Consider the following 23083-nt stretch of genomic DNA (forward strand, 5'->3'; position numbering starts at 1 on the left):
ACATGCAGAAAACAGCTAATGTTCCCAAACAATAGGAGTGGCTTTCGAGTCCTAGCAAACACGGACTTCTCTACAACTAGAGCACAACTTTTCTGTAAAGTGAAATCTGTTCTTTAGTGTGTTGCTAAATCCCCCTTTTCTGCAAGATTTCAGCGGAGCTTCTAAGTAATATGAATTCCTCTATGTTTTTTGACTCAATAATTTTCTCCCACTTAAACTGTGGTTATTTTCCTTCTCTTTCATTGTGTTGAAAGATTTATGGAAGTTCAAGAAAAAAAGCATTGCAATACAGAAGAAACTGATGCAACCCATAATGCTGCCAAGTGCATAAAAGCAGTAAACGTTTTCCATTAACTAGCCAATATTTGTAATAGTGGTAGACTGAAATGCGCATGGAGCAAATATGGCTCTGAAAATTTTCTTGAGCTTCTTAAGAGCTAATCAGAGTAGAGCCCCATCCCGGGAGGTGTTCAAGACGAGGATGGATGAGGCTTTGAGTAACCTGACATGGTGGAAAGTGTCATTTCCCATAGCATGGGGGTTGGAACTGGATGATCTATAAGGTCCATTCCAACCCAAACCGTTCTATGATTCTGTGATTAGAGTGGATTATCTGCACCAAAAGCAATCATACCTTCAGATTACAGTCCTTGTAGACATCTTCGGAGAACTTCCATGTTGTTGTTTACAGCTGTGGCTGCCTGCAACTCATACTTGTTCCTTGTTTATGGATGTAGTGAGCTATAAATGAGGCAGAAACTGCTATGAGCAGCGGTTTTGGTGACCAGTTAACCAACATACATGGCATATTTTCAGTGTGTGACCAACTGTGTTTGCCATAAGTGGCACCTCACTGGGATCAGGTTTCTTGGCTGGTTTCCCTCTTAGTTTGTGTAGGGAAACAGTCGCTAGGGCATATGTGCAGCTAGGAACAGTCTTGCCAGGCACTGATTCAGGTCAGGCCACTTGTGTTCAGTAAAGCTTTGCCATCCTGAAGCAGTACTGAATGTCACCAGTCCTATTGCTTTTTATACATCAGCAGGCAATCACATAAGTGATACTGTATTAATGATCCTATAATGTTTGTAAGCCTAATAATCACCTTTTGTCACATTCCGGTCACTCTTTGTAAGTGGTTACTTAATGTTACCCTTTTTTGAAGGGAAAGAAACATCTTGGAACTCTTAGGTCTCTCTTTTGCAGAGGAAGACTGGTAAGAAACTGCAAAAAAAAGATCAGATTATGTTCAGCACAGCTGAAAAGCCCAGAAGAGCCAGTGAACTTAACTCCTCAAGCTGTGTTCTGATCCTATCACATAGTGAATGCTACATTAGTTCCTTATTCTTCACACCTACCAAAAAAGTACCTATAGGTAGGAATGGAATATTCTGTTGGTCCATTTGGGGTCACCTGTCCTGTCTGGCCCTCCCTGTGGGTGTGACCCTTTTTCACCCTTTGACTTGTAGCGTTCTACCAGCTTGAGGATGGCCTCGGTTTCTATAGGAATAAGTATAAGCAATGACCTTTCTGCACACCAGTGCCCTGTATTATCGCTTCTACAAACACTTTTCTGAAAAATGTGTAGTTAACATTCAGAAAATGAAGTTACTTAGACAAGGCTTAGCTGAAAAGTTTGAAAAGTAATTCTGATTTACCAGAACAGTGAGCTATAGGTCGGCTAACAGAAATTAATTTCCTGCTCTGTCACTACTTGAAATACTGAATACAAATATAACTACAAGTTCCTCCTAAATATAATTCCCAGAATAACAATGCTTATCACTACCTATCTTCAACTCCTACCATCTTTCTTTTCTTGTTGTTATTGATAACCAAGTTAAACATTTTGAGTAAAAATCTGTCAGTGTGTCAAGTGATTTACTGAAATTTTAATTGCTTACTGTGCAGGACTTTAAGTGATTTTCTGGAACTTAATTTTTCGTTTAGCATAGCGATCTATATTTGTTAGAACTTCTACAAGAGGTAGCCGAAAATTAAATTTAAATGCAAAACTAAGGTCTTTGGTTGGAGAGGTGGAGGACAAGAAGTGGCAAGAAACGTGCTGTGAAGGGGGTGAGGTATACAGCAGACTTCATATTTAAATGTTAAAAATCCTGATCTCAGTTGATGAATAAAGGTGTTAATATATACTCAGTCTTAAAATCTCTACAGGGAAGTTAGAAAACAGCTTGTAACACTTCATGGTATGGTCTGAGGTAGGTACAGCTAAAATTATACTTGCTGAGTTGATAAAGGAAGGTTTGAACTTGTTCACAAGTTTGTAAAATAAGCAAAAATGGGCAGTTACTCAAATGGCAGTCTTCTAATTGACTGCAGGGCCAACTATCTCACTAAGGTCCTTGAGGTGTGATGCTTCCTGCATGTCTGTAGGAGAACCATGGGAAAGATATCTGCTGTTCCATGGGCAAACAGCAGTGGTGTACAGTTCTTACTTGTGAGCAAAGGTGGCATGTAACACCCACCTGGCTTCAGAGCTGGAGCAAATATGCTGGTTCCTCCTGATGAATCTTTATGGACTGTGTAGATGTTCTTTAAATCCATATCTAAAACCGTACTTCTACTCCTCCTCCTGCCACTACTGCACTGTAGTAGTGCAGTCTAGTAAACCTACTGCCTTCTCCTTGAGCCTTATAATAAAGCCTTGTTGCTTCAGCTCGGCTTTGTATGGGCCTCTGTTTTCCCTAGAATTGATGTTGCTTATATGTTGATAATACATTTCATGCAGTATTTTTATCTGTTGCAGTTAACTTCCTGTAAGCTGTTTCTTCTCTTGATTGTATTTCGGGGAGAGGTGGGGAAGAACTGGGAGTGAATCTATTTATATGGAACAAGTTTTGAGAAAGAGGCATCTATGGTTAAACTCCTGCTGGGTTTTTTGGGTACCTAGGAAGTATCCTAAACTTCAGCAGGAATAGATGCTTTACTACTGCCATTCACGCTCCCGTTCACTCTCATCTTTCTGAGTATCTTCTCTTCTCAGATGTCTCCATCTTACTGGGCAGTTCTAGTGACTTCAGCTGCAAGGAGAACAAGTTTCTTACCTGTTTCTAAATAGATTAGAGTATCAGAACCCAATTAGCAACTCCAGCAAATGCTTTTAAAAGAACGTCTAGATTAGCATGGTGTTTATATTTGCATATGTAATTCTAACTGCAAGTTTCAAAACAGATAAGTACACTGTGCTGATGGCAGCGTGTACTGCGATTTCTTCAGAAGAGAACATCTTGAAGACTGTAGAGCTGCTTCTGTCGAGGAATGCTGACCCTAACCTTTCTTGCAGGTACCAAGAAAAATGTCTGTGAATATAACGTAACGAGTAATATTAATATACAGAGACATCTTTATAGCCATAGCTGTTGTTAATTACAGTGATGTGTATTATGTGTACTGCTACACTTTTGTAACTTTGTTACTGTCTGTATGAGGAAAGATTATAGTGCCTAGATATTAATTTCTCCTAGTATAGTCATTCTTCTCAGTAAATAAGACTATGATGAGCTTTATCAAATTTAATTATGTTCCTCAGCTGAACAAGATCTAAATTTAAGATAACAGTATTAAGGTTATTTTTAACTGCAGTATAAGGGCAGAAAATCTCTCTTCTGCCTTTCTCGAATCATACTGCCTCTTCTGCATAAGGATGTAAGTTAATTCAGTTAATTCTTCATTTAAATTCACGTTCTCCTTTTGAGCTTTCTGTGAGTATCTCACTATATTCCTTTCACAGGCAACCTTCTATAGAAAACCAAAACTTCTCTGTAAATAAAATATGTTTATTCCAGTGCAATGTGGAATGATCCAGATTAAGAGGAGATTTAATTTCCTCTGCAAGTAAAAAAAAAATCAGTTACACTTCTGAAACTGTTGGTTTTCAACTGATTGAAATTCATTTCTTTTTATACCACAGCTCTTTGGCCACAGTACCTGGACATATGTGGACTGTGTAGCCCTCCAGAAAGAGCAGAATTGGAGGCCTCTTGGTTCCCATTAGTAGGCCTTAAGCCTTGCTGTGAGCATAGCACTGATGGACAAGGAGGAAACATCATTGTGCTGAAGTGCCACTGATATTTGGTACCAAATTTAAATGCCATTCATCTGTTCATACCAGAGTGGCTAAAACTTGTTCATGAAAGAAGAAAAAGCAACCAGGTCTGAAATAATTGCATATTGTTACCATTAGATAGCCAGGTGTTAGGATAAACATCCTTTTCTAAAAAATGGGAGAAGTCTGCGTTTTTTAGTTTTGTCCTGGGTGTTTAAAAATGTAAGCCAGAGTGCAAAGCTGCAGGTTTGTGTTTGGAAAGGCCTTTGGCTAAACTTGGGGGAGTGGAAGTTGGATTCTGACACAGGGATGTGAATTTTAAGGGCAAAACTTTATTCACAAACTTATAGTTGGCCTTTATATACAAGTATTTGTTTGCTATCAGTTTCCTAAGACCTTGTGCTAATGTATGAGTGCTTGCATATATCAGGTACAGCGTCCAGTTGTGGGTTTTTTGCTTTTGCAGTAGGAGTCTTTCTGAAATGAAGATTAATTAACAATCGGAATTGTCATATTTCTGCCAAACAAAAGTAGAAATTAGGTGACAGGATCTGGATTTTTCAAAAATCTTCATGCTGCCTTTATTTTCTGGTGTTTGACATCTGTGCATAGCACTGCATCATTAGAAAAGCTCTGGCAGCAGCTGCTGCTTCTCATGGGCTTCTTCCACCGTGCTCTAAAACAGGGGTATGAAACGCATCAAACCAGCTTCTGTGAAGATAAAAACAGACCCTCTATGGGGCACTGCAGTCCTGCTTCACCCATTACACCAAACAGGGTGTTTTGTGGAAGTATATCAGAACTGTCAGTGAGCTGAGAGTATTGTAAGAGTACTTGTGTGCTAAGCTTACCACAGGTGTTAAGAATTAAGCTTCACGTTGTTTGGCTGTCTCAGCGCTTAAGAACCACAGTGACTTTAGGAAGCTTCTCTTTTGTCCACCAACAGCTGGAATGCGAGTGAATGCAAAGCAGAATATTTAACTTTGTAAGATAGAGTTTGGTATCTATCCTTTCTCTGTTACGCTGTCAGGACAGCCAGTGGCCTTTTTGAAATCTCATGTCATGTAGAGGTGATGCATGGATACCTTCAATTTTTTGTCTGATTCTTAAAGTGTGCATGGAACAGGGAAGGACTAGTGAGAAATAAACTGATTTCTGAAATGCAGGCTAAGAAAGAAGATTTTGTAGTGGATAATAGATTGTTTCTTTGCAGTAGGGTGATAAGAGTACTGAAGAGAATGTATTTAGTAGAGTGACTTTTGTTATTTTTGCTAAATCGAAATTGGGAAGTGAATACTGATGGCTGTAAAAACAGTTTTGGTGATGAGAATGCAGTGTATCAAAGCGTAAATGCTAACTGAAGAGTTTTGAAAAACAAACAAGTAGTAAGGTAATGGCTAGGTGAAACAAGAAGGCATTGCAAGACCTGCTCCGTATAGTGTTTGTAGAGCTACTGTAGCCCAAGTGTTTCATTTAAGTGAATGCTGCCTTGAGAAATATATTCTGCTGATCTTGTATCATTCACCTCCCTCTTGCTCCAAAATGTAAATTATATACTTTATATTTTTATAAGGCTGGAAATATTTAAACAATATTTTTAAAAGCCTCTTTTAACCTTCAGTGTTTTCTTAAAGATGTGATGTTTTTCCTAATCTTAAATTGTGATTTCATTGTAGACAGAGGTAAAAGGCATGACCAAGAGATAACTAAAATACTGCTGCTAGGATTAAATGTCACAACTTGTTTAGTAAATATGGATCCAAGTTCTTGTTTACATAAAGTAGACTAAAAAAAACCTATTGGCTTTGCCAGTAAGGAGAGTGTTTTGAATTGATATTTCATGCCAGTAGGTCTTTGTTAGAAGAAGATACAAATAGGTGAATAACTAAAACCTTTACTTTTGAGATAAGCTTTTTGTCTCTTGTTCTGTATGAGATATGTGGAGGTTTGGTTTTGGTTTTTTCGCTTTTTTCCCCTCACTCTTAAAACTTCTAGCACAATTGAATCCTGACAATGACCAATCCTGTCTTCAATGTTTCTACTTAAAATATGGTTATGAATTTTGTGTATGTTTAAAGAAAAGTCTTTAGAAAGTCTTTGATACTTTTTCCTTTTTTTTTTTTTTCAGGGTGAGTCTTACAAGAACTAGACCTTTGCCTGTCTTTTGCCCTTCTACAGATTAAAAATTGAGATTGAAGCATACTGTCATGTACGTGAATCCATGTACATGAAAATATAATCACTGCTCAGGTGTGGTGTTAAGTCACCTACATATGCTCACTTATGCTTACATTCTGAGGAGTGTTGAAGAGTATCAAAAATAGTTTCATAATGAAAGTTTCTATTTTGCCCTCTTGATAAGATGGTAGTGGAAGGGGGCAATTTTCATAGCAATATTGCCATTTCAGGGCGGTAGGTCTCTCTTCATGTTGCATAGTCAGATGAAAGCAATTGTGTATCAACTCATTAGCAAGATATTTATTGCTGCTGATAAGACAGTGAGTCTGCCCTGCCACATAATAATTTCAAAGACCTGGGTGATGTTATCATTGCATGATAGTTAACCATGCCAGAAACAAACAGCACATTTTGGTATGGGCAAATAGCCTAATTAAAAGTTAATGCACTACAGTGCATTTTGTGTCTGAAGCGAGAAAATCAGGGAATTTAATACTGATGAAGTTAAAATCTTTGGTCCACTTCAGAGGCAAATATACCTTGTGATGGTACACTATACTGTATTTCATGTCTTTCAGAGAGTTTTTTGTTCTAGCACTCCAAACTTGGGACAGAAAGACTTCTTTTATTATGCTGGTCAAAAATCAAGACAGCAGGACTAAATATAAAAAATCATTTGAATGAGCAGCTTTTGAAACTAAGTTTTGAGTCTTGTTCATCAGGTCTTTTGGTAGGATGAACCTACCATTTTTGATCTGGACACTGACATACATGACTGTCCAGGAAAATGTACTTTGTTTTGCTTGAGAGCATGATCCCAAAGATAAGAATGTGTGTTCATGAGGTGTGGTGAATTCTGCACCGCAGATTCATCTTAGTGGTAACGGACAGGTGCTGGGGATGTTTTTCAGTGGAGTGTGTAGCAATCACTGCATCACCTGATTTTATCTTGGCTTTTAGTTACCCAGGTTAGGAGGCTCCAAGTGGTAGTTTGCTCTCTTCTCATTGTTTTGCCCCATGTTTTTGACAGAGTAGTGAGCCTGTAAGAACCTCTAGTTGTATCTTTGTGTAGATACCACACACAAAGTTTTGGGTGGACCTGAAAAGTGAAAAATCTTTTGATTTTGTCTTTTTCTCCAGCCTTAATATAAAATCAGGGTTGCCTAAAGATGAAAATAAAGAAACACACAAAAAATCCCTTTGTTTGCAGGGGACCAGTGAAGAATTTCTTAATTTTTATTGAAAGTGCTGCATAGCTGAAAGCAAACGTAGTTGAAACAGACATCTTCAATGTACGTTTTTAGATTGCAATAAGATGCACTGATGCATTCAATTTCTCTTCAACTTCATCAGGAAACAATGGATTTGGTATCTTAAAGCTTGGTGTTGTATTTGGAGGGCTTCTTTCAGGGTCAGGAAAGCAGGATTTGTTTTCCCTAGTGCTCTGGGCTCCCTCTTGTGGACATACGTGTCCGTGGACCTTGCTTCCTGAGGTGGTGCCTGTGCAGCATGTGTCCAAGACATTAAGCAGCACCCGCTCATACACAGTAGCGTGTAAATGCAATTGCAGTTTATGCAGCAGTGCGTGTGTTTCTGCCCTGAAACAGCTGGTAGCCTTTGAAATTAAAACTCAAGCATAAAAATTGAATGCTTGAAGTACTAATTGCATATTCATGTTGGTGGACCTTTTAGATGTCATGTTCATTGGGTTTTACTTAAAAATGGAGAAACTTTCAGTGGCTTTAATGTCATTGAGTTGTTGCCTTGATTTCAGGTCCCATGTCTGCAGTACTATGCAGCTGTAACAACTACCTGGTGTTCTTTGGAGAAAAGACTATTCTGTAGCCTCTGGACTTCTGTTCAGTATTTTTCCTTTGAAAAAGCAGAAGGGAATTGTGAGGTGGCAGCAGTGTGCAGGTTCAAAAAAAAACCATGTAGTTGAGAGCAGAAGAAATGAAGATGAGAACAGACATGAATGAAGTATTTTTACAGTGAAATGTAAGTACTTTAGAGGTGATAGCATGGAAAGTCTCAAAGGCTACCTGCCACTGAATAGAAATGATTGTGAAAATGAGTGTCTGCATTGGGCAAGGAAGTTTTAATTTCTAGGGCCACAAATTATTAGATCGTCATGAGTTTCTGATTATTCTCTAAAATACAGATATCTATATATGAATATTTTTGTCTCACTGTCTCAACAGTTAATTGTTAAGTTATAGGGCTGCCTTGTAGAGTCTTTTTCTCAATTTTCATGATAATTTTCACCGGCTCATGGGCTAATTCAGGTCGGAAGGGATGTTGGGAGATCTCTAGTCCAACTTGTTCCTTAAAAGCACCTGCGCTGTGACATTGGGCTAGGTTGCCATCTGGTCTTGAAACCCACTGAAGATGGAGACTACAAAACTTCTCTGAGCAAGCAGTTCCACTGGGCCCCATGGCAAAAACATCTCCTTTTGTTTAGTCAGAACTTCTGCTTTTGCAGTGTTGATGGACTAAATTAAATTTATTATAGACTGATGAAAGTATTTTCATTTCATTAACAATTTTCTTTTCTCTTACTTACTATATGTCTTGAAGGCTTGGTTACCTTTCATTCTGCTTTTCTGCAAAGAATTGACGTTTTTCCCTGTATTTCTCAAGTTTGTAATATGACTGGATTTTTTTCAATGCACTTTAATTCTGCAGTCTTATTCCACATAAGAATAAGTGTTCAAGCATCTGGAGAGATAGTTTTGTAACAGAAGCTTTTGAACCATATGTCTTCTCTTTCAAAACATTCAGAGCTGTTCACAATGACTTAATTTTATAAGCAACTCAGTAGAAGCATAAGATCAATAGGCTGTTGTCGTCATGGTTTTGGGATGTAAAAAATAAAAACAAAACAGTGGGAAAGATGGTGGCTGTTAGTATTCACTTCTTCAGCAATTGTAAGAAATAGTAACATATATAGGAGAGAAGGTGTCAGCACGTACATTTCTGGGACAGAAAACAAAATAGGGTAAAGGACAGAAGTATTTTGGCATGGATTTAGGTTTAGTACTTGAAAAGTTAAGATTTTCAGTATGGTATGTGTATGTAATTCTCTGAAGACTCCTCTCAGGCATGCTTGGGGTGGAGTGTTGAAGTGTTGATAATACGTGTGCACCCTGCCTATTGCCCTGCACCTGCGCACACCGGCAAGAGTTATGTGACCTGTGATTCTTTTGCTTACATTGTTTTAACCAGAGAGGGTGTTGCAAATACATACATAGTTGTTATTCTTAGTATTCTTCCTCTTAAAAACCCTTAGCTGCTCAGTTGTGATTTACTACTTGCCCTCTGGAAAACTGCACATTTCTCAGGACTTTGGATTTGAATTAAGCTGTGTGTAGAATTTGTCGTTTAAGCTGTGTCTTTTAAATGTAGTGTTTGAGGTAAAAAATTAATGTCTCTGTCACTTTGGTTTTTTTAATTGAGGTAAAAAAAATGGCCAATTTGCTGGTATTTTCTGCTTTTAGTAGGGTGAAAACTGTGATCTCCTGTTTATGCCCGTTTGCTTGTTATTAAGCTGGTTCATGTGCTGAATGAGACACCTGCTGTTGGGTCTGGGGTAGCAACCGGACAGTCTTTAAAAAGTGGTTTTGCATAGTTGAGAGCCAAAACAGAAATAGTTTAATCGAATTACTGTGTCTCATAGCTGGGTTGTGTTAAGGTTATTGGTGTTTGAATGCACTACTTGAATTTGGAGGTGATAAAAATTGGCATTTTTTTTTAACTTTTTTCTCCCTGAAGTATTATAAGTCTATTCTAAACTCCTGGAAGAGACTTGTGTAGTTGCCTCTAAGTTTCCTTCTTGTGAAGGATTTAATTTCAATCAGGAAATAAATCAGTTAAAATACTTCAGAGATGCTAACCAGACGTAAATGAGTCGCTGAATCTGTACATTCTGGTAAGTTGACCCTTGTGCTGAAGCATAAGTGTGGTGTCTTGGATGTTCATCCTCTGCTTAGTTCTTCTGTAGAACAGACCATCTTTACACAATTGAGGTGCTCTACTTGATAATACAGTTGGATTTTGATGTCTTGAAACAATTTCTTTTGCCTGTCCCCTTTCTTTCAGGAGGCAAATGACTCCACTGATGTATGCTGCGAAGAAAGGCCATCCTAAGGTTGTTGCTCTTCTTGTTGCTAATGGATCACATATAAATGCTCAAGATGAAAATGGATATTCAGTAAGTTATTTACTTCTGTGTGTTGTAATTAATGATACAAATTTTAAAAATCAAGAACTCACAAAGTTGTTTTGAAGTATAACTTTGTGAGGAATGCTCACTGGTATATTCTTCTGCTTCAACACCACTTCAAGATTGTTTTGCATTACTTGTCTTTGTCTCCAGATTCTGCCAAATAAGAGCTTGTGAAGGCTGTGTTATTGATTGAGCCTCTGTTCTTTTCTGCTCCATATGTAAACTTGGTTTACAAAGTTGTTCTTTGCAGGCATTAATATGGGCAGCACAGCAGGGGCATAAAAATGTAATTTTTAAGCTGCTTGAGCTGGGAGCTGACAAAAATCTACAGACTAAGGATGAGAAAACGGCAGCAGAGCTAGCAAAACTCAATAAACATTCAGAGGTATTTGATTTAATTTCTTTCTAGTGCAAATTCTGTGTTTTGTCTCAAAAATCTGTTCATTAATTGTATAGCTTTCTGTTGAAATACTACCTTATAACTAAATTATAGCAGCTAGTTGAATACATCTATAGTATAGACTATTTTCAATTATCCAAACTTCTCACAGAACTTTAAATGCTATAAAGTTTGGGGAGCTTTTTTTTTTTTTCAAAATCCTTGACTTCAGATTTTCGAGTACAATATAAGGGATTATTCATGATGTTGATGTGAGAAGTAGAATATTATGTTGGTGGGAGAAGTAGGACAGTAATGCAGTGTTTTTTCCTGTCTGCTAAAGCGTGTAAGAGAATGTGGATATCAAGTTAATTTGCAGTGTATAGTTTCTGATTGAATTTGGAAGTGAAAAGGCTGAAGATAAAAAGGGGTGGACTTATTGGCCACATTCCAAATCCACTGTTGAGGAGAAAAGGTGTAAAATAATGTGTACTGGTCATCAGATCATTGGAAGAGCAACCAAATAGATGTGAAGAGAGCATTGCTGAAATATATAGTCTCCTAAAATCAATCCGATTACTGCTGTTACCAAATGATGCAGCATGGATCATTCGGACCAGATTTCTGTGTATTTTCCTTTGAGTGTCTCTTACCAATGATGTGGCTTTTTTGCAGTTGCTCTTCAAAAATATGTGATATGCAATTCACTTTACAGCTTGCTTCTTTCTTTTTTTTTTTTTTTTTTCTCCTGTCAGACTCCAGGGCTTGGCAGGAGCAAAAATGATAACTATGCACAAAGCTGTCAGTGTAGACTAGCAACATCAATGTCTGATGCTCAGTGATCTGTTAGCTCGGGTTACCAAAAGGGGCTACAAATGCTTTCTGGCTTTGATAAATGACTTGTTCAGCAGGCCACAGCCATGTAATCTCATAACATGACTTTGACATGGAGGGAATACAGGCTCCTCAGACTTGAGAGGTGGGTCTTGCCTCTTGACCTATGACGCGCTAACTTTCACACAGTTACTGCAAAGTCTTGCAGATGGTATTGAGATATTTAATGGTCCTGAGCTTCTTCCAGCTTGGATGTCTGCTCTTGAGGCTGTTGACAACCCCTTGGGTTCTCATATAGACTGTGTGTGCAGAAACTGTACCTGGGAGAGATGTTTCTCTTGCACATTGATTTGGCTGGAAGGGACTTATTTTTTCTTCCTAACAGCCTGAATGGTGCTTTGTTTCAGGTCTGTGACTGAAACAGTGTTGCTAACACACAGTATTTTAGCTATTGCTGAGCAGTGCTTGTACATCATCAAAACTTTCTCTATTTTTCAATTTGCCTACCACCCCCAGCAAGTTGTCTGCACGCAAGCAGGACTTGGGGAAGGGGACGCAGCCCAGACAGCTGACTCTAACTGACCTAAGGGATATTCCATAGTACTTAATGTCATGCTCAGCCATTAAGTTGTCAGGGGAGTTTTTCGAAAGTAGCCATTGCTTGGAGACTGGCTGGGAATTGATCTGCTAGTGAGAGGTGGTCAGTGATTACCTTTGCATTGCTCAAGGTTTCAGGGGTTTTTTTTCCCCTTCATTTATTGAACTTTATGTATCTCAACGCAATGATTTCTTCTCACTTTTACCTCTCACATCCTGCTGGAGGAGAGCAAGTAACTGACTGAGTAGGGGCTTATTTGCCAGCCAGGATCAACACGCCACACATATGTGTATGTATTTTATATATAAGACTGGCTAATCACCTCAGTTTCAGGAAAGTGGTTTCATGATTCCTATTGGTTTATTGAGGTTGTAATTGTTTTGCTGGATTTTCTGCTAACTATCTGAAAACTCACACAGGAGCAATTCAGTTTCTGGAATCCATCACTGATGGCATAGTGATATCTGGCAGAAGGCTTGCTTCTTTAATCAGTTGAAAGAATCCCTGTCTGTCAGATATAGTTAAATTAGATCAACAGTTGTAAATTGCTAAATGTTGGGTCCACGTATACACTGGAAATGAAGACATTAAAATAGTCATAAGCCTTCTGCTCTTTAGGCAACTTATTCCTGTGAGTATGTAGAACTCTTGTCTACAAACTGCAGAAATAAGTACGTTGGTGCGTTGCTGCTTCTATAGTGACAGCTGCTAACTTTTTTATGCTATGTTATATATACTTTTCTGTTCTGCATCAGTTCATCATTGTGCTGGAATTTGGTTAATTCAGAAATGCTCTTGATAAACTCTGTGGGCTTAGTCTTAACTCCTCGCTTTAGAGCAGTGGCATGTTGCATGTTCCCTGTAAGTAGTTATTTATGATAGCTCCTTGTAGTCTTATTCCTGTGTATTGCCTTATGCATTTTGAATTTGAATAATAATTAAATCATTTTGACTCTTCCAGATTTATAGTTTACTCTCTTTGGCTGCAAATCATTTGCAAGGGAGATACCATGAAATGGTTAAGCAGGAAGCTATCTACAGTCTTGCAGCAGCTGCCCCTGACCAGAGAACTGGGTAAATACAGTCATAGTGGGGTTTTTAGCTTATAAACATTTCTAAGAGAATGTATTTGTTAATATCAGTGATTAAGTTGTACTGATATATACTGTGTATTGTTTGGAGTGCTACTAAGAATCCACAGTAAGTATATTAATGTACTAATAATTTTTCAATCTTGCAAAGTTCATTTGCATTATAAACAAAGAGCATGCTCTAGGTCTTTCCTTTATCTCACTTGGCGTAAGGTATGGTAGAGCCAGGGTCCAATGTCACTTCACTTCATTTCAGCTCTTTTAAATTTGGATGCTCCCCGGTGATGCTCCTTTTTGTGTGGTTGTCTTCATTTGACGTTAAATTTTTGATGCTTTCCCTGAATGCCTGTTTTCAGCTTCATGCCACCAGGAAGAGCTGTGGCCTTTTATTTTTCTTCTGCCTATATGACAGTCAAAATTAAGAATGAACACCAGTTAAGCTCTAGAATTTGCATAGCATGCCCCTGAGCTTGAAGCTTACAGGTTTCCTGTGACTGAAATCATGCCCTGCTTCAGCAACTTCAAATCTCTCTGATACGGTTTTGTCTCAGAATGTGTTGGCCAAGAGACCGCAACAAACTGTCTGCTTGCCATCTTGAGCTTTAACTGGATGGTCTTGAGGAGGCAGCTTCCAATGCCTATAGTCTGTTTGAGTTGGTGAGATTGATTCTGCATGTCCCTGCTCAGCCAGGTCATGCTGAATGTGAAATGCCGTGGTTTTGTATCATTAGGCTGATGGCAGCTCACTAGGTAGGAGTTCGCATTGAGGTAGTCTTAGTCTTAAAGTACCTCAGTGCAGACAAAGCCTTACCAGGTTCTTTTAGTAGATGAATTATAGAATCACTAGAGGCCTGGTTTTAGATGCAGAGATACATCCAGCTGTTAAACACCTGTTCTTGTAAATACAGCTTATCTGTTCCCACACAAATACATACTCATCCCCTAGTGAGTTCGTTTATTTTCCTCTAGTAAGATTCAAGAGATACACGGATACCTGTGTTTACTCCATCATAGTTCCTCGAGTTGCTGGATGAATCTTTCCTAGCATTTGCATATGTAATTTTTCTCACTGGCATTGCCAGTTGTCTTCTTGAGTCCCTGTTCTCTTAGTTGCTTCTAATGCGTCATCTGACACCTTCCCTGGTGGAGCTTCAAGGCCATTTCCTCTCATCCTATCACTTATCACTTGGGTGAAGAGACTCAACACCCACCTCTCTACAACTTCCTTTCAGGTAGGTGTAGACAAGTGATAAGGTCTCCCCTCAGCCTCCTGTTCTCTAGGCTATATAACCCCAGTTCCCTCAGCCGTTCCTCATAAGACTTGTTCTCCAGCCCCTTCACCAGCTTCATTGCTCTTCTCTGGACATGCTCCAGGACCTCAGTATCTTTCTTGTAGTGAGGGGCCCAAAACTGAACACAGTATTCAAAGTGCAGCCTCACCAGTGCTGAGTACAGGGGCAGAATCACTTCCCTGGTCCTGCTGGCAATGGTGTTTCTGATAGAAGCCAAAATGAATTGGAACTGGGTATCAGCTCTGCCTTGTCACTCACGATCAGGGAGTATGAATTGTCATTGCTGTCCTATTTTCATCCTGTAGTGATTGTAGCTTCAGTTGTTGCTGTCTGCCATCCTAAATGGACAACTGTCCTGGCTTCAAAGCCCTGACCTCTGCAAGGAAACGTGCATACCTGTCAGGAATTTCCTGTCTTCAGCTCCTGGATTAGGTCCTTTTCTGGTTCAAGGGCTTTGAAGTTACCGTCTGGGTGCTGAATAGCCCTTTATTTGATCCTGGGGAAAAAAATTCGTTTCCTTGCATTTGTAGCAAACAAGAAGTCTTGAGTTAACCAAAGACTCCCAAAACCTTTGCAGACTGGGCATTTTGAATAGCATCTCATCACTGCAGGTCATTCACTGTCTCCCCTTGCCAGTTGAAGGGCATTGGCTGTGCTTAGAATGTCTGAATATATACGCACATTGCTTACTTCAAAGACTGGTTGTTGCTGTCTGTGTGTTGAAGAAGGGAGGAATCAGGCAAAGGATAACATGGTTCTATACAACTTCATGGTAGGAGTAATGGCTTTAAACTCTATTAAACTCTTCTTTTATTTTGCCTGCTGACAGAAGGCATGCTCACAGAATTATCAACTTGTTACGGTGTGGAAGTTGCATGAACCCCTTCATTATGTGATTTGGGTGTCCGTCTGCATAAAGCAATAAGTATATTTAAACACCAGAAATCCTGGAATTAAAGATTCTCAATGTGCTAACCTGAAATATTTTCTTATGCATTCAGAATAATTTTCATAGAGGTTTGTTTGGGGGTGGTGTTTTTTCTGTTAATTATAATAGGAGCTCTTTAGGTCTTTGATGTGAAAAGGAGGCAAACCTTCCTTTCACGGTCTACAATAAGACAGCAAACTATCTCTCGATTCAGGGTTGTGGCGAAGGATTCACTGTAGCAATTGCAGTAGTGATTTCTCTATTTCATACAACTTGCTTTTTGGTTTAATTCTTTTCATTTCAGTGTTTATCTGATGGTTGAAAACTTATCCTTTTTTTACCCTTGTATTTTTATATCATTTAGTATGGTGGGGAATCAAAACTCCTATTTTACCTTTGCTTGTAAATGGTAAACTCTGAATTTACAGTGGAATATACTACTTCCTTAATCTGCTTTCTGAACAGTAGCCTGGCAGCAAATTTCTTACTGGACTGATTTCCACCATCTTTAATTATAGACATTCATGTTTTCTTGATAACCTCCTTCACTTTAAATGGAACTAGAAGAGTAGCAGTTGTAGGCCAAATCCAATTTATGTGACTGTTATCTGATAACAATACAAAATTATCTTCCTTAACCCCACTTTCAAATTTTTCAGGCTTTTGCAACCCAGTTGTAAGGTGCAGTTGGAAGGTTTTGCTACTTAAAATGATGTTTGTTTATGAAAACCATTCCCTTTAGACTCAGTTCAAGTCATTAGACAGAAAAATCATAGAATCATAGAATAACCAGGTTGGAAGAGACCCACCGGATCACCGAGTCCAACCATTCCTATCAAACACTAAAAAAAAGCCATTTAGAAAATTTTAATTGATATGATTGTACCCCACAATGCCTGTCAGATACCACTGTCATCAGTAGGTGCATAAAACTTAAGGTTGCATCCCAGTGCTTTGTCTGGGGAGTTCTTCTGTAGTATTTTGTTCTGCATGTCTGTCTCTTCTTTTAATTTCCAATGTTTTCATTTCAAATCTCATTAATTATACTTACAGTTCCTATTCAGCTTTTGATGACATGGAAGTGTTTTTACATGGTCTTGATCTAGAACACATAGCAGGATTGTTGAAGGTAAGTTTATGGTGTATCTGCTATCTGTAAAGTAAACCATGAAAAGAAAATGTACCTACAGTGTAAAAAAAAATTCTATCACTATTACTGTATTAATTGAAATAATTTATTAAACTGAAGTTTTGAGTGTCAAGTTGAACTGCAATGGACTGGATTGCATTGCTTTATTTTGATTATTAGTCACAATGTGGTGTTTCTATACTAGATAACTTTTGTTATTTTGATAACAATGTTGTGTAGCTGGTTTTGGTTTGGAAAAGTGAAATAAAACATAAGTGAAAAAATTGAATGAAAAGAGTGTTTTCTTCTGGAATTCTTTTTGATGACAGAAACCCCTTTGTTTTATACAGGAAAAAGGTGTAACTTTAAGACAACTTGTGGTCATGAAGAAAGATGAGTTAATAGAGGTCAGTTTATTACTTTAGAGCTTAATTTAGTTCTTTCCTCTTTATTAAATGTTTTTAATGTCTTCTCTTCAGAAACATCTAAACTTGCAAGAATTTTTTGTAAGATCTGTTTTAAGAATGTTCTGCAATTTCTTGAATTTTAATGTGAATATAGACAGACCTTTTTATAAAGTATGTAATTCCACAGATCAGCCTTGAATTCTGAGAGTTGAATTCTTGAATCTTTCACTTCGTAGTCAGATCTAGGCAGAAAAGTCCCCAGTATTTCTTCGCTGCAATTACGTGGGAGTTGGGGTGCGCAGGAAATACTTCCTTTTTAAACCAGTTGTTACCATTTTTTTGTGCATAAGTATGTTTTCCCTGAAAGGAAATCAGCGCTAGGATTAGCAATAAATGATCCTGAACAACTACTTTAAATCTGGTCATCTTTTGTAAGGTGGTAATTTCTGTTGGAAAAACGAGAGCTCTCTTTACGTTGTGGAACCTCATATCCCACCCAGTTTTATAAAAATAAAACCTTCCCCCCCAAAAAAAAAGAGAGAAAATTTGGGTTCTTACTGTTTACTGCAGCTAGGAGGGTTGCTATTTTGCTGTTATCCAGTACTGAGTGATGCATTATTAGAAGATTTATGTTCCCATTTGAGAGAGGGAGGTTGCTTTTTCTTACTTTGCTGAAATTGTTTCTGAGGGTAGGAAAGACTCCCTGTGTTTACAGGAGGATGCCATAATACAATTTAGTTATAGGAGTCTCCTTGGAACAATAAGAGTGCTTCAGGATGGAGGATTCTTCTGAGCACTCAGTACCTGGTCTGGGATACCAGAGATGCCTCCTTAAAATAGCTGTTTCAGGCCTGGTCACTGTTACTGATGCCTAGGTATGTCCATAGAGTCAGCTTTCCCCTGCCCTGTTCTGCTACCAAGGAGGCATGTGTTCTAGCATCTGGAACCAACATCTGCGAACAGATATTAACATTGCTTCAAAGTTGTTGGCACTAGGATGTCTTGCTTTGATGTTCTGTCTTGTAACTGAGTGAGTTTCTGTGTTTTGACTGAGCTCAGAGTAATTCTGTATTCTCAGAGGGTGCCTGTATAGGGAGCTTTGTTGATGAAGATATTTTTAAGAGTTCATTTGGACCTACTACTGCTTCCTCACAAGAGAAGGAGGAGGAGCGGGCATTGGTCTCTTCTCTCTGGTGAAAGGAATGGCTGGAAAATGTGCAAAGGGAGGTTTAAGTTGGATAGTGGGAAAAGGTTCTTCACTCAGAGGGTGCTGGAGCACTGAAACAGGCTCCCCAGAGAAGCCATCGTGGCACCAAGCCTAATGATATTGAAGAAGCATTGGGACAGTGCACTCAGACACAGGGTGTAAATTTGAGGGTTGTCCTATGCAGGGATAGGAGTTGGACTCAATGATCCTTATGAATCCCTTCCAACTCGGGTTATTCAGTAATTCTGTAAATAATATCATAAGCCACATCAGTGTGTTCTGTTATTACTGTTTTTCTGAAGGCTTGGGACTGTGTTCATTGGATAAGCCTCCTAGTATGGGCTTTTATATATCCTAAAGCCCTTGAAGAAGATTGTTGCAGCTTTCTTCTCATCATGTGAGCTGCTGTCTTGGTGATGATTGCATTAAACTGAGGACTGAATATGTGTTCATATCGATTGCCTTTTTTGATGTTGAAATTGTTACTTGGTTTTGTCCGGGGGACGTTTGGGGAATGGAGAGAGGTTGTGGACTTCAGTGAATGGCTGAGCACCAAAGAGGTGTATTTCACACACAGAGATAACTTCCGTTTTAGTGTCCTAATGTGTTTGAGGCTCCCTGTTATAAATAGGGCTTTATTGGGCAAACTGAAATAAATACTTGGATCAGCTGCTCTTGTGTAGGAAATGCAAAAGAACAGAATTGGTTTGCCCCTTAGCTGTGCAACAGCAGGAAACAGATCCTGGAAAATAAGTTGTGCTTTGTGCAGGGACATAAATTAATTAGTGAGTCTTCAATGGAGAATTTAAAAAATGGCATAACACTCCTGGCTTATTAGCACTTCATAAGTTATCCTGAATTCTTGATGCAGTCTAGTTTTAGAGCTGTACTAACACTACTGATAGAACAAATCTAATCTGCTTCCTCGTAACTCCAGAGTTGAAAGTTTTTACTGTGATGGCAGATCTTCAACTAACAGCCAGCTATTTTAAAGAGCCTGGATCTTATTACTACAAAGATTAATGATGACCTCTGATGGATGCCTGTGAGCCAAGCTGCTTTGTATCCAGAGAACAGTGGAGAAATCCTGTCACTAACATGATACACTTTCTTCCATCAAACAATATCAGAAAGATATTTTCTTTGTAAATACCGTTATCTGTATTCCACAACAGAGCCTAAACAATGACTCTTTCAAGCTGAAATCCTCGCATTCCTTAAGCTTATAAACTGTTCTATACTGAGACAAGTCTGTTCAATATATTGGGACATGTCTATTCAACATTTGCAGGATTTTGTCTGATTCTGGGCTACTTGTAACACTTGCATCTGTGGTTTTTGAGCACATGTCTCACAAGATAGCAGTAGAAGTAATTTTACTTCTGGATGCATTTAGGATTAAGAAGATTCCTTTCTCTCAGGTTTATTAGTTTGTAATAAGAGAAATTGGCATCCTATACTGGATTAGAAAACACATAATGAAAAACTGACGCATCAAAATTAACAAGATAACCCAGAATTTTAACTTCATCGATAGAGAATTATCTAGTCTGTGTATTTCTGTATTGCAGGTCCAGGACTCTCCTTCCTCTGCACCCCTCACATCAAAAAAGAATTTAATATGTGGCAGAAAATTGTCAGGATATTAGAAACAGTGGCCCCTTATGCAAGGTGGCCAGGATGTAAAAATTCATGCATTTATTCACCGTTTTTATCAGAGAAGTATGTCCTCTTTCATGTGTTGAGGCAGTCTGTTATTCACTGCTTCTTTTATTTCCATCTAAAGGATGACAAAAGTCATGTCAATACTAGAGTGTGAGTTTGAGGCATGGTTTTTCAGGGCTTGGGTTTGGTTAGTTTAAGATATTAGAGTTGATGTGCCTAAAATAAAATTCTAGACTGCTCATAGTCTGTTTTACAACTATAAGTAAGTTCTTGTACAACACTTGTGTGTTAACTGTTTAAGGGAAGCGGTTTGGACTGGTCTATCTGCTTTCTGTGTTCTGCACCTAGTTCTTTTGAATTCAGAATTACTGTGATGGTGGCAGGCTTTATCTATGATGACTTCTGTTGCATTCTTTACTTCCTAAACCATGTATTCAAGATGTGGATGTGCTCAGTCACTGATCTATTTGCAGGAGGATGAAATAATGTTTTACTTATAGGAAAACATCTTCCTGATATGCTGGTCAGAAAGTTGTATTTTGATTTGCTTGTTTCAGGAATAGGATGAAGTCAGAAGCAAACCAAGTCTTTGCAGTTCCTGCCTTAAGCAAGATAGTTTTAGTATTCAGGAATAACTGCTATTCTGTCCTTGGAAGAGCTCATTTGATTTGTTAATTATTGTTAAAAGTAAACTTGTTGCTCTTGTATAGATTATCTTACTTTTGCATCGTGAAATGACTGCTGTAGTGCTTTGTAAGCGTTAAGAAAACCTTGTTTCGTACCAGATAGGTCTCCACAAGGCAAACCTGAGAATTGAGCAAACTTAGAGTTCAGCATAAGTAAAATGAATTATTTCTAGGAAGCCCTGATCTTTATTTCTTAAGGCTGATAGTGATATTTGCCAAAGAGATTTGAGTATAATTTGTTCAGGTACCCATGACAACCTGTTAGAAACTGAAAAGTTCTTGACACCAGTAGTTAAATTCCCAATTAATATTGTTGGTATTTTATATTACTGAAGAATTTAATTGTATAACGTGGGTTTGAAATGTTTAAAGATTCGCTTGTGAACCTGCAGGTAGAAGTTACCTGTGATTTCTGAACCCTCGGTGAAGACTCAGAATCATTGAATCATAGAATGGCTAGGGTTCAAATGGACCTTAAAGATCATCAAGTTCCAAACCCCATGCCATGGGCACGGATGCCTTCCACTAGATTAGATTGCGCAGAGCCTCATCCAAGCTGATCCTGAGGAGAGGGACCTGGGGGTGTTGGTTGACAGCCGACTGAATATGAGCCAGCAGTGTGCCCAGGTGGCCAAGAAGGCCAATGGCATCTTGGCTTGGATCAGAAACGGCGTGACCAGCAGGTCCAGGGAGGTTATCCTCCCTCTGTACTCGGCACTGGTGAGACCGCTCCTCGAATACTGTGTTCAGTTCTGGGCCCCTCACCACAAGAAGGATGTTGAGGCTCTGGAGAGAGTCCAGAGAAGAGCAACAAAGCTGGTGAAAGGGCTGGAGAACAGGCCTTATGAGGAGCGGCTGAGAGAGCTGGGGTTGTTTAGCCTGGAGAAGAGGAGGCTGAGGGGTGACCTCATTGCTGTCTATAACTACCTGAAAGGAGGTTGTAGAGAGGAGGGTGCTGGCCTCTTCTCCCAAGTGACAGGGGACAGGACAAGAGGGAATGGCCTCAAGCTCCGCCAGGGGAGGTTTAGGCTAGACGTTAGGAGAAAATTCTTTACAGAAAGGGTCATTGGGCACTGGAACAGGCTGCCCAGGGAGGTGGTTGAGTCACCTTCCCTGGAGGTGTTTAAGGCACGGGTGGACGAGGTGCTGAGGGATATGGTTTAGTGTTTGGTAGGAACGGTTGGACTCGGTGTTCCGGTGGGTCTCTTCCAACCTGGTTATTCTGTGATTCTGTGAACACCTCGGAGCCACGATGAACACTGGGCATCAGAAATAAGTGTCTCGCACAAAGCAAACATTTCTCTAGGTACCTTCTCTTCCCTAGAACAGCTGCTAGACACCATCTGAGGGAATGAGGGTGCCTGACATTTTGAGTTGGCATGTGTTGTCAGCTGTTCATTCAAAATTCTGTCTGCAATACTTAGAGAAATCTAGGAAACTGCAAACACGTATTAGAGATTTCTGAGGCTGCAGCAGGGAACGTCAGGTCCTCAGAACATCAGCGAGAGCCCTGTGTGTTCTAGTTTTGGAGACTGTGGGGTTCTTGTCTCAAATTCCAGAAGTGGTCCACTCCTGCTGAGTCCAGGTACTGAGCTGGAGAGTTAGAAACAAAGTCATACTTAGAGCTGGCTTTATGAGGTTTTTCGCTTGTGTGGAGAAGCATCCTTAGGGCTGCTGATGTCAGAGGTTCTGTGCTTGCACAGCAGCCTGACGGATAAGCAAATTATAGTATTGAATGTGCCACAGAAGCACTTTTGTTTTAACAGATGGTCTATTTTTTCTTTATTTAAGCTTTCTGTAAGAAAACTCTCAGCCACGGATTTAAGTATAAGTTAAACTTTAATCTGAGGTTGTTGATGGATAATGTAGCTGACAGTGTTTTGTGTCCCAGGCATCCCTTGGAGAATCTCAGTTACGTATTGTATATCTTCTGAAGAAAACTGTGCTTTACTTCAGCTAAAAAAAAAAAAAAAGACAAAAAGCCTTGAATGCTTCAGAACTTTTCTGTTATTTGCAGCATTGGCCAAGAGTAGAGACTATGAACTAATTTGAGCTTAGGGACAGGATAAACTGATGTCAAAGTAGTATTTACAGAATCACAGAATAACCAGGTTGGAAGAGACCCACCGGATCATCGAGTCCAACCGTTCCTATCAAACACTAAACCATATCCCTCAGCACCTCGTCCACCCGTGCCTTAAACACCTCCAGGGAAGGGGATTCAACCACCTCCCTGGGCAGCCTGTTCCAGTGCCCAATGACCCTTTCTGTAAAGAGTTTTTCCTAATGTCCAGCCTAAACCTCCCCTGGCGGAGCTTGAGGCCATTCCCTCTTGTCCTGTCCCCTGTCACTTGGGAGAAGAGGCCAGCACCCTCCTCCCTACAACCTCCTTTCAGGTAGT

At 39.2% G+C, this 23083-nt stretch overlaps 1 protein-coding gene across 3 annotated transcripts in view; it reads left to right on the forward strand.

The window, feature by feature from the left end:
- ASZ1 (ankyrin repeat, SAM and basic leucine zipper domain containing 1) overlaps positions 1-23083 on the forward strand; it is a 38139-nt gene that overhangs the window by 5678 nt on the left and 9378 nt on the right. For all 3 annotated transcript variants that reach the window (XM_069850980.1, XM_069850987.1, XM_069850994.1), the window contains exons 4-9: positions 3190-3301; positions 10340-10451; positions 10717-10851; positions 13239-13351; positions 16642-16717; positions 17068-17124. In XM_069850980.1, the coding sequence (XP_069707081.1) occupies positions 3190-3301; positions 10340-10451; positions 10717-10851; positions 13239-13351; positions 16642-16717; positions 17068-17124 (605 nt within the window). The remainder of the gene's footprint in view (positions 1-3189; positions 3302-10339; positions 10452-10716; positions 10852-13238; positions 13352-16641; positions 16718-17067; positions 17125-23083) is intronic.

Source organism: Phaenicophaeus curvirostris, chromosome 1, assembly GCF_032191515.1.
Source record: "Phaenicophaeus curvirostris isolate KB17595 chromosome 1, BPBGC_Pcur_1.0, whole genome shotgun sequence".
NCBI lineage: Eukaryota > Metazoa > Chordata > Aves > Cuculiformes > Cuculidae > Phaenicophaeus > Phaenicophaeus curvirostris.